The 13,040-nt window shown below is 37.0% G+C and overlaps 1 protein-coding gene across 1 annotated transcript in view; it reads left to right on the top strand.

Annotated features, from left to right (window-relative positions):
- Positions 1 to 13,040, top strand: part of LOC126203011 (AP-1 complex subunit beta-1) — an 81,048-nt gene that overhangs the window by 58,208 nt on the left and 9,800 nt on the right. Inside the window, exons 13-15 of the mRNA XM_049937213.1 lie at positions 1,694 to 1,899; positions 6,452 to 6,538; positions 8,819 to 8,948. Coding sequence (XP_049793170.1) covers positions 1,694 to 1,899; positions 6,452 to 6,538; positions 8,819 to 8,948 — 423 coding nt within the window. The remainder of the gene's footprint in view (positions 1 to 1,693; positions 1,900 to 6,451; positions 6,539 to 8,818; positions 8,949 to 13,040) is intronic.

The raw sequence follows: 13,040 nt of genomic DNA, 5'->3' as shown, positions 1-13,040 counted from the left end.
AATGCACTATTTCATAGTATCAATGCATATCAGTCTCCTGCTGTTTGGGCATTTGTCACAGTTGTTTCTTTTAATGATTGCCACCCCAGCTTATGTATTATGTCTGTGGAACTCACTCCCCTATTTTGCGATAATAGAAAACGAGCTGCCTCGCTTAGACAGTGACAGTATATATGATGACAGAATTAAGATTATTTAACAAAGAAATTTGTCAAACAGCCATGCAAATTGAGGACTTATTTTATTTTTTGCTGCAAGTTTCAGCGATTCAGTATGTCAGCTTCAGGCCTCATAATGCAGCTCTCAAAAATTACCAATATTGGCATACTGGGACCACCTGTTTCTTAATTTCGTGATTAAAGTGCTTCCTTCAAAGATTAGTCTGAAACTCATATGGCATATTGAATAGTTGGAAATAGTAGGAAAAATAAAATAGTATAACTTATCAATTTACGAGTATATTATCTCTTGGAATAAATGTTTCATGATTCTAAATTATTCAAAATTTTAAATACTGACTGAATTAAGTAGTGAGCGGTGGTTTTTGTTCCCCAAAAATACAGCAATAAAATTACTTAAAGATAACTCTAAATATGTTCTCAAAAAGTTATGAGTGTCTGCTTGCTAATCAGAGATTACAATAGCTACCTTGCCGCGTCTCAGCTCACGAGGTTTTTTCCTTGTATGATATTGAAGTTATGGCATTTACCTGTGTCTTCTAATTGTCAAGACTTCCAGTAAAACTAATTGTGTGTTAATAACCAGGAAAAAACTATAAACAATTGAGCTATAACTTTAAATGAGATTTTGCATACATAACACTTTCACATATTCCTGTATTTACAGTATAACAATGAAAACAATCAATCATTGGTAAAAAAATTTTAATTGGGTAGGTGAAAAATCTACTCACCAAGTGGGCATAACACACACACATTTCTTCTCATCCCATACATAATTCTCCCCTGACCCCCAGATCTGGGTGACTTTCCCGAAATCTACGTGCTTTCCTAGACCTCTCCAGTCCTTTTCCTTCACCCTTCACCCTTCTTCCTTCCCCTTCCCCTTCCCCTTCCCCTTCCCCTTCAATCCTTCTGCCTGAAGGAGGAGCTACTGGCTCCGAAAGCTTGCCAACCACAACAGTTTTTCATGTGTGTGTCCTGCTGCCACTTGGTGAGTAGATTTTTTTATCTATCCAATTATGTAATTACAGTATATTGCATGTGCACCCGCCTCAGATGTAGAATGGGGGAGGGGGGCTTATTATTGGGAGCAGGAAATGTAACAGGTGCGTTAAGCTGCAATTTGCTATGTCCCAACAAGTAAGGTTGCCTTACAGTAATATTACTTAAGCAAGAAGTCTTTCTGTGTTACCACCTGTTTGCTTGCATATTCAGATAGGTGCTGTTGTGCCTGCTAAAACAGTTATCACTGTTAACCTTTGCTACTCCGTTAAGGACACATAGTAAACTGTAATATGAACTGTTGGTCTTGTACAATGAAAATAGGTGATGAATTATTATGTAGCTAGGACCTACGTCTGCAGCATCAGTGTTGTGTGTTACAAAATAGTTGTGCCTTACTTAAAAACAACATTCCTTATTATACAAAAAGTAAATATCCTCCCAAAGACTCAACTATACTTTTTTTTCATTATTGACTGAAGGGCTTTTTTTTTTTTTTTTTTTTTCAGTTGGGTGGTGACGTTACCAATAATGCCGCTCCTGCGGCTGCCGCTGCTGCTGCAACTGCTGCTCCAGTTTCTCAATCAACAACTGGTCTCCTTGGTGACATATTTGGTTTTGCCTCTGCACCAGTTATGTATTCACCTCCCAAAGCTAACTGGCTACCAGCAGAAAAGGGCAAGGGACTTGACATTTGGGGAACATTTTCACGCAGGTGATTATCTATCTCAGAATACATGTGTGCAACATGTGCTTTAATGCTTTCTGAATCAGTAGTTCTGTAATTGTGCTGTATTTTTAGCTACCATTTACAGTGTCCACACATCAGTGTATTATCAGAAAAGTTATAAGCATTGGACACAAATAACATGAAGTGTTAGTGTTTAAAATGATTTTTATGAATGTTGTTGAAATATTGTTTACTAACCATGCACCGTATCATAGTCTTCACTGCACTCTGGTTCTGAATTTGAAGAAGTCTGGAAAGTTCGTACAAATATTTTTTTTTCCCAACATGTGTGATCAAGTAATACTGAAACTCAGTTAAATTGTAATCATTTAATTAATAAATTCCACATCGATAACTTTAGAAACCTTTGTGCAGTGAAATTTGTTTGAAGTGTGATGGCAGAACTGGTTCATTAGTAACAACTGACAATCTGAGCCTTGGAATCACTTACGCATTCATCGTAAGCATGAAAGGTGTACATGATGAACAGAAAATTGTTCTTCGAACAGGGCTTGTTTGCTTCATAGATGTGATAGAACCTTGATGGAAATTGTGAGGATGTAAGACAACCTTTTGTTGAAAAGTTCCTGCATATACAGCTACCAGGTAGGCAAGCTTCCTACAAATTAAATCAAAGGTTTGAGGTGACTGTCCAAAATTAGTAACTACCGAAGAAAATCTGCAACATGCACAGGTCTTGATTAAATTTCCCAAGAAATCTGCGAGAAGAGCTTCAAACGAGCTGTAGTTCCTATAGAAGATTAAGGAGAAAGTTAAAAATACTATATCTGAAGCCCCATAAAGATAAATTACTACATGCCCTAAACAAGAATGATCTTTATCGAAGACATGAATTCTGTGAGCTGTATGCGATCTGCAGTGAAAGTGATCATAACTTTTACAAAACAGTCCCGTAGTCTGAAGCAGGTTTTTAATTAAATAGAAGAATTAACAAATACAGTTCTGTGTATTGGTCTTTTGAAAATTCAGGACTTGTTATTGAGGAGAAGTTAAATATTCCCAAAGCTAGTTTGGGCTGGTATATGCAGCAAAGAAGTGATAGGCCCCAATTTGTTTGATGGGATAATGACTGCAGACATGTATCTTAAAATGTTAAGAGAAGGTAATACTGAATCAAATAATATTGCTATACTTGAAACTGTATGAAACAGCTCATTTGGCAGCAAGTAAGTGCTCTACCTTACTACAGATTACACATCCATGTGTCTCATACCATGTTATTTTTCAGTCTGGGGATACAGAAAGTGCATGTTTTTGCTACAAAACCATTAAACCTACAGCATTTAAGGTAGCTGGTTGAACAAGATTCCAAAAACATTTTTGGTAATAATGGGGTGTTGTGTAATGAAACACACTTTGTGATCGAAAATATCTGGGCACCTGGCTGAAAATGATTAAAAGTCTGTGGTGTCCTCCATCAATAATGCTGGAATTCAATATGGTGTTGGCCTACCCTTAGCCTTGATGATAGCTTCCACTCTCGCAGACATACGTACAATCAGGTGCTGGAAGGTTTCTTGGGGAATGGCACTCAATTCTTCACAGAATGCTGCACTGAGGAGAGGTATCAATGTCAGTCGGTGAGGCCTGGAACAAAGCCGGTATTCCAAAACATCCCAAAGGTGTTCTATAGGATTCATGTAAGGACTCTGTGCGGGGCCAGTCCATTGCAGGGATGTTAGTGTCATCTAACCATTCCGCCAGAGGCCGTGCATTATGAAGAGGTGCTCGATCGTGTTGAAAGATGCAATCGCCATCCCCGAATTTCTCTTAAACAGTGGGAAGCAGGAAGGTGCTTAAAACATCAATGTGTACCTGTGCTGTGATAGTGCTGTGGAAAACAACAAGGGATGCAAGCCCCCTCCATGAAAAACACGACCACACCATAACACCACTGCCTCCGAATTTTACTGTTGGCACTACACACGCTGGCAGATGACGTTCACCGGGCATTTGTCATACCCACACCCTGCCATCGGTTTGCCACTTTGTGTACTGTGATTCATCATTCCACACGTTTTTCCACTGTTCAGTTGTCCAATATTTATGCTGCTTACACCAAGCATAGCGTCGTTTGGCATTTACCAGCGTTATGTGTGGCTTATGAGCATCCGCTTGACCATGAAATCCAAGGTTTCTCATCTTCTGCCTAACTGTCATAGTACTTGCAGTGGATCCTGAAGCAATCTGGAATTCCTGTGTGATGGTCTGGATAGATGTCTGCCTATTACACATTATGACCCTCTTCAACTGTCAGCAGTTTGTCAGTCAACAGACGAGGTTGGCCTGTAAGCCTTTGTGCAGTACGTCTCCCTTCACCTTTCCACTTCACTATCACATTGTAAACAGTGGACCTACAAATGTTTAGAAGTGTGGAAATCTTGGGTACAGACGTATGACACAAGTTACACCCAATCTCATGACCACATTCGAAGTCCGTAAGTTCCGCGGAGTGCCCCCATTCTGCTCTCTCACAATGTCTGACTACTGAGGTCACTGATATGGAGTATGTGGCAGTAGGTAGCAGCACAATGCACTTACTATGAAAAACATATGTTTTTGGGGGTGTCTGGATGCTTTTGATCACATAGTGTACATAAATCGGTGTTTAAATGATTGGTTAAATATTTAGATTACAATGGAGGACACTGAACCATTTCAGTGGAACAAATTACTTTGTAAAAGCCATTAAAGCTACAAAACACTGTACTACATTTTCAGTTAATAGACTTTTGTCACACTCTGTATTTTAGATATCAGTGATTAAGCAGTTCTACATAGATAGACCTGTTATGGTTTTAAAGTTGACTTCAATTGTAGGAAATGTGGAAGTGTTAACATGGAATAAAACAAATACAGTAAAAAGTGCATATCAAGGAATACATTACAAAATGTAATGAAACCTGAGCACTTCTATACAAGTGAATGCCTAGCACTGAATTAGACAAACTAGAAATATTAGAGAGAAAAATTGTGAAGAAAAGTTCAGGTCCCTTAAGCAGCACATAAGCCTGTGAATTGGGAAACGGTGTTGAAATATCAAATTTTCCAGTGTTCAGAAAATATAGAAAGAACAAGATGACAAGCAAAACATTGAAATTTTTTGGACATTTATGTAGGACGAATGACAGTAAGCTAAAAACACAAATCTTAAAGTATATCTTGGAAAAGAAACTACCTAGAAGCAGGATCTATGAAATTGTGTGTGGGTGTGTGTGTGTGTGTGGATGGGTGTGTGTGTGGGGGGGTGGGAAGGGAAGAAGTGTATGCCTGTCCTTTTTCCCCCCTAAGGTAAGTCTTTTCACTCCCGGGATTGGAATGACTCCTTACCCTCTACCTTAAAACCCACATCCTTTCGTCTTTCCCTTTCCTTCCCTCTTTCCTGATGAAGCAACCGTGGGTTGCAAAAGCTTGAATTTTGTGTGTGTGTGTGTGTGTGTGTGTGTGTGTGTGTGTGTGTGTGTGTGTGTGTCAGCATACCAACTCTTTCGTTTGGTAAGTTGCATCATCTTTGTTTTTAGATATATTTTTCCCACGTGGAATGTTTCCCTCTATTATATTCAAATTAAAAGATGATTTACAAATATAGAATATAAAGGTAGCAGGAGAAAGTTTTCTGCAGGAAAATATTAGTCAGAAGGTTTGAAAGGCAGGAGCAATAAAAGTAGGCAAAAAGTGGTCTAAAAAAAGGGGAACCCACGGTGAAAAGATCAAAATATATAGGAAAAAAATGAGAAGAAAATTAAGAGTCACGTGGTCCCTAGTTGGCTAAAATGGAAGGGCAGTTTGTCCACTGGTTAATATTCACAGGTTCTCAGTGCAACGAGAGTCCTACTTCTGTTGACAGTACAGTACTGTGCAAGATAGTTACAGTTTGTTCCTTTCTCATGTAGCGCTCCATCTTGTAAGGTTGGCTTCAACTTTCTGGTACCATCCAACACCTCCACACCCTTTCCCCACCCTTTTTGTAGATGGTAAAGGAAGCTGCACATGTAGAAAGTGAATGGAGAAGATTTATAGTTAGACATATTGTAGTGTATAATAGTTCCATGACTTTTAAATTACTTACGTTGGTTGATTTGGGGTGGGGGAGGGGACCAAACAGCGAGGTCATCGGTCCCATCAGATTAAGGAAGGAGGGGGAAGGAAATCGGTCCTGCCCTTTTAAAGGAACCATCCTGGCATTTGCATGGAGCTGTTTAGGGAAATCACGGTAAAACTAAATCAGTATGGCCGGATGTGAGTTTGAACTGTTGTCCTCCCGAAATTACTTAGGAGTATCACTTTTATACTGATCACTAGTTTAATTCAAGTACTAAACATTGAGCATTCGTACTTCGTTCAGAACAACCAGTAATGTTGTATACAGCATCCATGAGGCACTGAAAGGTGTGCAGATAGTTACATATCGTTATTTGATTGTTACACTTCACTATAAACTCCTGTTGATATACTATTAAAAATTTGTACAGTGATGACAAAACATAATTAGTGACTAGTGTAAATTTCTTTTCAGAAATGGGCAGATTCAGATGGATTTTACGTTTACGAACAGAGCCATGCAACCAATGGCAGGTTTTGCGATCCAACTTAATAAAAACAGGTACGTGAAATCTACTTTTTTAGTTTTTAGACAGCTTTTTTTTATTTGTTGTGTTTACATACAGTTCTACTTATCTATAAGATGTCAATGTATCTAAAGGTCTGTGTTTGTTACTCTTTATATCCTAACTTTTGAAGCTTGGGTGCTGCACAGCTTCAGCACACGTAACAGTTATTTTGTTTACAAGTAAGTGTCAAAAAAGATATTTGTATTCATTTTATTTATTGAAACTTTTTGGCCAGACTAGTTCTGTGCATTACTTAATTTTTCCACGATTTGTGGTGAATGTCTTAAACTTCGTCCAAATTTCTGAATGATTGTGAATGTATATGCAGCTCCTAAATATTTTAAATACAGTCAGCAATGAGATATTCTAACACTTCAGTTCCCAATACAAACAAAGCACAAGCCATAGCAATATTGCATATGTTCCATCCCACAGTTCCTGTGTCAAGTTTTCAGTCTTTCATTAGTTTCAGGCCTTGCACATTAGTTGTCTAGTGTTGAAATCCTCATTGACCATCCAGAGTGGGTGGGTTAAAAGGGCAAAGCTGAAATTATTCTCTTCCGAAATAATATGGCTAATTTAATTCCTCATCTTTCCCTGATCAGTTTGTGCATCTTTTCAAATGACCTCATTGACAGAATGTGCAACCCAATCTCCCTTCCTTTGCTTCAGTCCTAAAACACAATATTTACATCTCATTCTGATCACTTGGCACTAACAGTGTAGAAGAATCGTGCACAAGAACACCGAAGTATCCTCTGTTGTAGTCAGTGTTGCTGACGTTGTGATAATGCAGAGCATTCTTGTTATATATTCAAGGTAGACGTACGTTGAAGTATATGCTGAAATTCGGATTCCGGATAAGGTATTTCCTAATTTTTATATACTTTCCTCTGAAAATTTTTGACAACCGGAAATGACAAGAAAAACGATGAAATGTGCAGCTGTTGAAGGGACAGAAGGGAGCCAAATACTAAATAAGGAAACATACAGGCAACAGTAAAAAGTGAACCAAATACTAAATTCCATTAATTCGACATTGCAAGTTGTTTGTGCTCTCCCTGTTCAGATTTTCAAGAAGCGAGATTCCAGTGATGTAAATGAGGATACAGTAAGTTAACATTCCAATTCATCTTAAGTAGTACTTTTTTAAAATTATACCCATAAAATATATATTGACATACCTGTGCTGTAAAAATTCACAAAAATATTGTTGCTAAAAATTAAATTAGAAACTGGAAGCTGCACAGATGTACACGTTAATTTTGAGGAAAAAGTGATTTCTAATCATGTTCTGTTCTTACCACTGCGTTTCAACAAACTAATTTCATTCGCAGTGTGATATCATTAACACAGAAACTGCCATAAGCTCGTCTGCATAGTTCATAGGATGCTGCTTGGTGCAGATATGTTGATTAAATATCTAGGTGCAACATTGCAGGGCGATACGAAATGGAATGAGCATATCAGTTTGGTAATAGGGAAGGCGAATGCTTGCCTCCATTTTATTGGGAGAATTTTGGGAAGGTGTAATTAATATATAAAGGTGATGGTGTATAGAACACTAGCATTCTTGGGTACTGCTAGTGTGTTTGTGATCCCCACCAGGACAGATCAGAGGTGGAACCAAAGCAATTCAGAGGCGCCGCCAGGTGGTTTGATCAGCCTGCAAGTATTATGAAGAGGCTTTGTCAGCCCAAATGGAAATCCCTGGAAGATGTTATTTTTGTGAGAGATTGAGGAAATTCACAGAACTGGCATTTGTGGCTGATTTCAGAACAATTCTGATCCTACCAACATACTTTTCACTTAAGGATGAGAGAAAATACATCTTGTACAGGGGCTTTTAGACAGTTTTATTCCCCTCACTCTATTTGTGAGTGGAATATGAAAGAAAATGACTGGTAGTGGTACATGGAATCCCCCTGCTACGCACCATATGGCCGCATGTGAAGTATGTATATAAATGTAGCTGCAGTGTCTTCTTGTTGACAGTGATGTGAAATTTTGACAGTGGAGGTCAGGAACATCTGGACCCAATGGATGGTGTATGTGTAAGTTCGATAGTGTGCTTGAGTGGAGTCAGTTGTCAACATCACTTTTCTGTCTTGGCAAAGACTTCATATGTAGATATTTACAGTTATTTTTTGCACCACATAATATTGATCAAAGTAGTTTTCCATTTTAAAGCTTTTTTCTTGTATAATTAGTTTTGGTGTTAAATTTCTTATATTCAGTATTTTATTGATAATGATACTTAATTTCTGTTGCAGCTTTGGGTTAACACCAAGTGCACAGTTGCAGGTGATGACTCCATTGCCACCTGGGATGTCCCATGAAAGTTCCCTTCCATTAGCTACCACAGGAGCTGTACAGCGTATGGAACCACTAAATAATCTACAGGTATACGTGAAATTTGACTATTCATCTCTTAACATGCAATTTTTGAATAATTTGATTCGATGTGTAGGAGACATGTCAAGATAATAAATAAGAAACATTTTTAAGGGAAATACATTAGTTTACGTTATATTATAGACATTTCTGGGATACTGCTACTAAAACGCATACTGCAGTTTCTAGTATACAAAAATAAAATGTATAAATTCTTTGTTCTGTGACTCTGTCCTCAATGAATTCTTCAGTAGTATGTTTTTCAACCAGAAGAGCAAATAGTAATCTTTCCAGTGAACCAAGATCCATGTTAAAATATGTTACTGCCTTTTATTTTATTTTATTGGCCGCGGTGGTCTAGCGGTTCTAGGCGCTCAGTCCGGAACCGCGCGACTGCTACGGTCGCAGGTTCGAATCCTGCCTCGGGCATGGATGTGTGTGATGTCCTTAGGTTAGTTAGGTTTAAGTAGTTCTAAGTTCTAGGGGACTGATGACCACAGATGTTAAGTCCCATAGTGCTCAGAGCCATTTGAACCATTTTTTTTTTATTTTATTGTAAATTTTAAATGCCATATACTTTCGTGTTGGGGTATAGTTTTAAGCAGTGTGTCAGGAGTGGTGAGTACTGTAGTTGTGATCAAAACAGGGTTTTTATATAAGAATAACAGTACTTCATATATGTAAAGGGAGGGAATAGACAATATTTTTAAATCTTTTAACAGTGGCCAACAGGATACCCATTGTTTGGAAACACACATATTCCAGATTGAAACTTCCTGGCAGATTAAAACTGTGTGCCAGACCGAGACTTGAACTTGGGACCTTTGCCTTTTGCGGGCAAGTGCTCTTGACCGCAAAAGGTAAAGGTCTTGAGTTCGAGTCTCGGTCCGGCACACAGCTTTAATCTTCAAGGAAGTTTCATATCAGCGCACACTACGCTGCAGAGTGAAAATCTCATTCTGGAAATATTTCAGATTGCTTTCTTTTGTAATACTAGGAGTTTCATGATATTTGTTGAATTTCCCAGATCATGCCACAACGAATAACTGACTCAAAATGACAGTGAAAGTCTACCTTTCTGGTGTTTGTCTGTAGAAACTGCCAAAATAGTCATTGCAGATGCTAAGCTGTTGAGTTCATTTGCTAATTAGTCAATATATAGATTCCGATTTAGATTTTGTCAAGATGATTAAACCTAAGAACTTCACACGGTTTGCTTCTGTGAAATCCTGATCATTATAGGTTACCTTCATTTCACTCAATTCTAATAATTTAGCTTCATATTGCGTCATTTTAATTTGTTACATTTAGTTTTAGTCCATTATGATACAACAAAGGTTCAAGCTCTTTTGGAGCATTTTTGACACTTTCTGAAATTCTGTCAGATACCTCATTTTCAATTAAAACTGATGTCATGAGCAAATAAAACTGTATAAACATCAATAGCAAGTGATATGTCGTCTATGTAGAAAAAGGACAGACAGTGACCAATATCGAATTTTGTGGGGCTCCTTGGGGAAATTGTTTTCCAGTTCTAGGAGTAATTGCTTGAATTTGAAGTTACAATTAGTTGTCATTTCTTATATCTGTAATTTGCGGAGAAATAGTGAAAGGGTTCACTGAATCAGGATTTTGTCAGACCACAGAATATTCCTGTGACCTCTAATGTAAAACTCTTTTTTAGTAAACTCTTTGATGGCATTTACTGTGCTTTCTCCCTGATGGAATCCAGATTTTATGTAAAATCTCATTTGTAGTAAGAAATTTTTGAATTTGTCTTGCTACAGTCTTTTCAAACACTTTGAGAGGATTGGCAGAAGGGAGATAAAGCAATAATTCCACATATCTTGAGCCAATCCCTTTTTGAATATTGGTTTTATCTCAGCAATTTCAATATATTTGGAAAGCATACCTGCTTGAAAGATTGGTTTGTAACCACTGACAATGTTTGTGAAATGATATTCTTATTTACAGGAAGGGTATTTCATCCCATACAGGTGAGGTTTTATTTTTTAGAGAGTACTTCATTTTCAACATCCATTTGGGTGATTTTTCAAACTCTTCACAAGACTTATTTCGGTTATTTTTGGAGCCTGTGAAATTTGTTTTGCCTCGACTGGCTGCCATATCTACAGCTGAACTTGATACATTTCAGAAGAATTCTTTGAAACAATTTGACATCTGAACAGGATGTATCATATGATTTTGAAATTTAATTTTCAAAATCTCTTGACTTTTGACATTGGTTCCTAATTATGACTGAAAGACTGACCAAACACTTTTGTCTTATTTCTGTGTTTGAGGATAAATGTATTATTTGTTAGCTGCCACTACAAACTTCCTGAAAACTGCTGTATAGACTTTGCATGCTCTACAAAATCAGGATTTCTGTTCAGTTTTAACTCATTATATAGTTCTCTTTCTGGCACTATATACTTTTATTTCTGGTGTAATCCATTTAAGTTTACTGCTCACTTTCTCTTGACAACATCTAGGATAAAAGATCCATTAAACATACTTGTAAAAAATTCAACAATTTGCCTTGTCTGACACTTGAACTGTAGTGGCCTGCAGGTTAGCTAACAATACTTAATTTATTGTAGAATAAATCCCTATTATGTTTTCTTAAATTCCTTTTTATATACATGAGGCTTTGTCTGCTTTTGGGAGGTCAAGAAACAGAGCTGAATGATCCTAAGTACCTAGGTCTAGCAGTACTTATTTGCATTTTCAAATTGGTAATTAGTTATAAAGTTATCAGTGCAGGTCATTGGTCTGCTGTAATCTCTCCAGAAAAGTTTAAGTTAAAACCAGATTTCTGCAAAATTTTGTAGAATCACTGCTTTCAGGTAACATATTTTTGTTGAAATCTGCTACAATCACAATTTTTTTTTTTTTACTTGTCGAAGTTTTTCCCAAGAGATTGTGGAATTTAGCTAAGAACACTTGTGTTAAAGAGCATACAGAAATTCTATAAATTGCTATAATCACTGTATTCAGATAACAACTCTGTAGAGCAACTCTAAAACACATTCACTTCATTTAAATTATTCAAATTTTCTCTTACCTTATAACATACTGGAGAGTCAATAAAAATGCAGGAGCCTCCACAAGATTTCTTTCTGCTACAAAAGCTGCTGTCTACCTTAAGATTATTAATATTATTTAAAACTTGTATACGGTCTTCCGTTAACCAGTATTCTTTTTGACAGATTGTTATGATTTTTACACGTTCTGAAAGCAGAATTGTAAGATGATCAGTTTCAGAGTATTTAGGATAAGGTAGTTCTGCTGTAAAGCCACTGATATTCCAGTGCATTCAGTGAATTGTATCTGAAGAAGCAGGTGAGTAACCCACATATCAGATATCTTTTTATTTTGAACCGAGAGATTTAGTGTTAGATTAAAATATTATGAGTGAATATGTTAAGGTTAAAATTTTCAATTGATAGTTTCATAGAAGTATTTCTAAAATTTAATAGAAGTACTACTTATCTATTGTCAAGTATTGACTCTTGAGGGGTTATTTCTTTAGTGTGTTTGGAATATCTTGACTGATACCTTTGCCACCAATTCTGAAGAGGCTGCAGTGGACAGCTCTGTTGGTTAAATAACGTTGCTGTCAATGTAAGATAACCTTAGTCTTGTACCCAGTCCCTCAGATGTAAGAGTAGTCTTTGCAAGTACTGTTGTATGCACCCACTTATTTCAGAAGCATAGAATTGTGTTCTTCCTACTTAAAGTGAAAATGCTAGGCACACTACAAACAGGCCTTCTAATACCATTAAAATCTCATAAATGCAAAGATAAACCTCCTTATAATTCAGATGAACTGTTCTAATCAATCACTTCAAATACTGAGTTCATTCAATGAAAAATGTTTTGTGGATTCTGTATAAAGGGATTAAAAATAGTTAACATGTGACTCAGAGGAACACAGCTGTCTGCCAGTGTAACTCCACTGTTCTACACACAGACTCAAGGTGTGTTTCTATTGCTGTTATTTGAATTACCATTGCTAAATAATAAATGTTAAGTGATATATAACGGTCCTATAAAATTTACCAAAAACTCGAATAATTAGAGTCCAGTACCTTGAGA

This window comes from Schistocerca nitens, chromosome 9, assembly GCF_023898315.1.
Source record: "Schistocerca nitens isolate TAMUIC-IGC-003100 chromosome 9, iqSchNite1.1, whole genome shotgun sequence".
Classification (NCBI taxonomy): Eukaryota; Metazoa; Arthropoda; class Insecta; order Orthoptera; family Acrididae; genus Schistocerca; species Schistocerca nitens.
The sequence above is the reverse complement of the archived record's forward strand: the minus strand, read 5'-3'. Positions and strand labels throughout refer to the sequence as shown.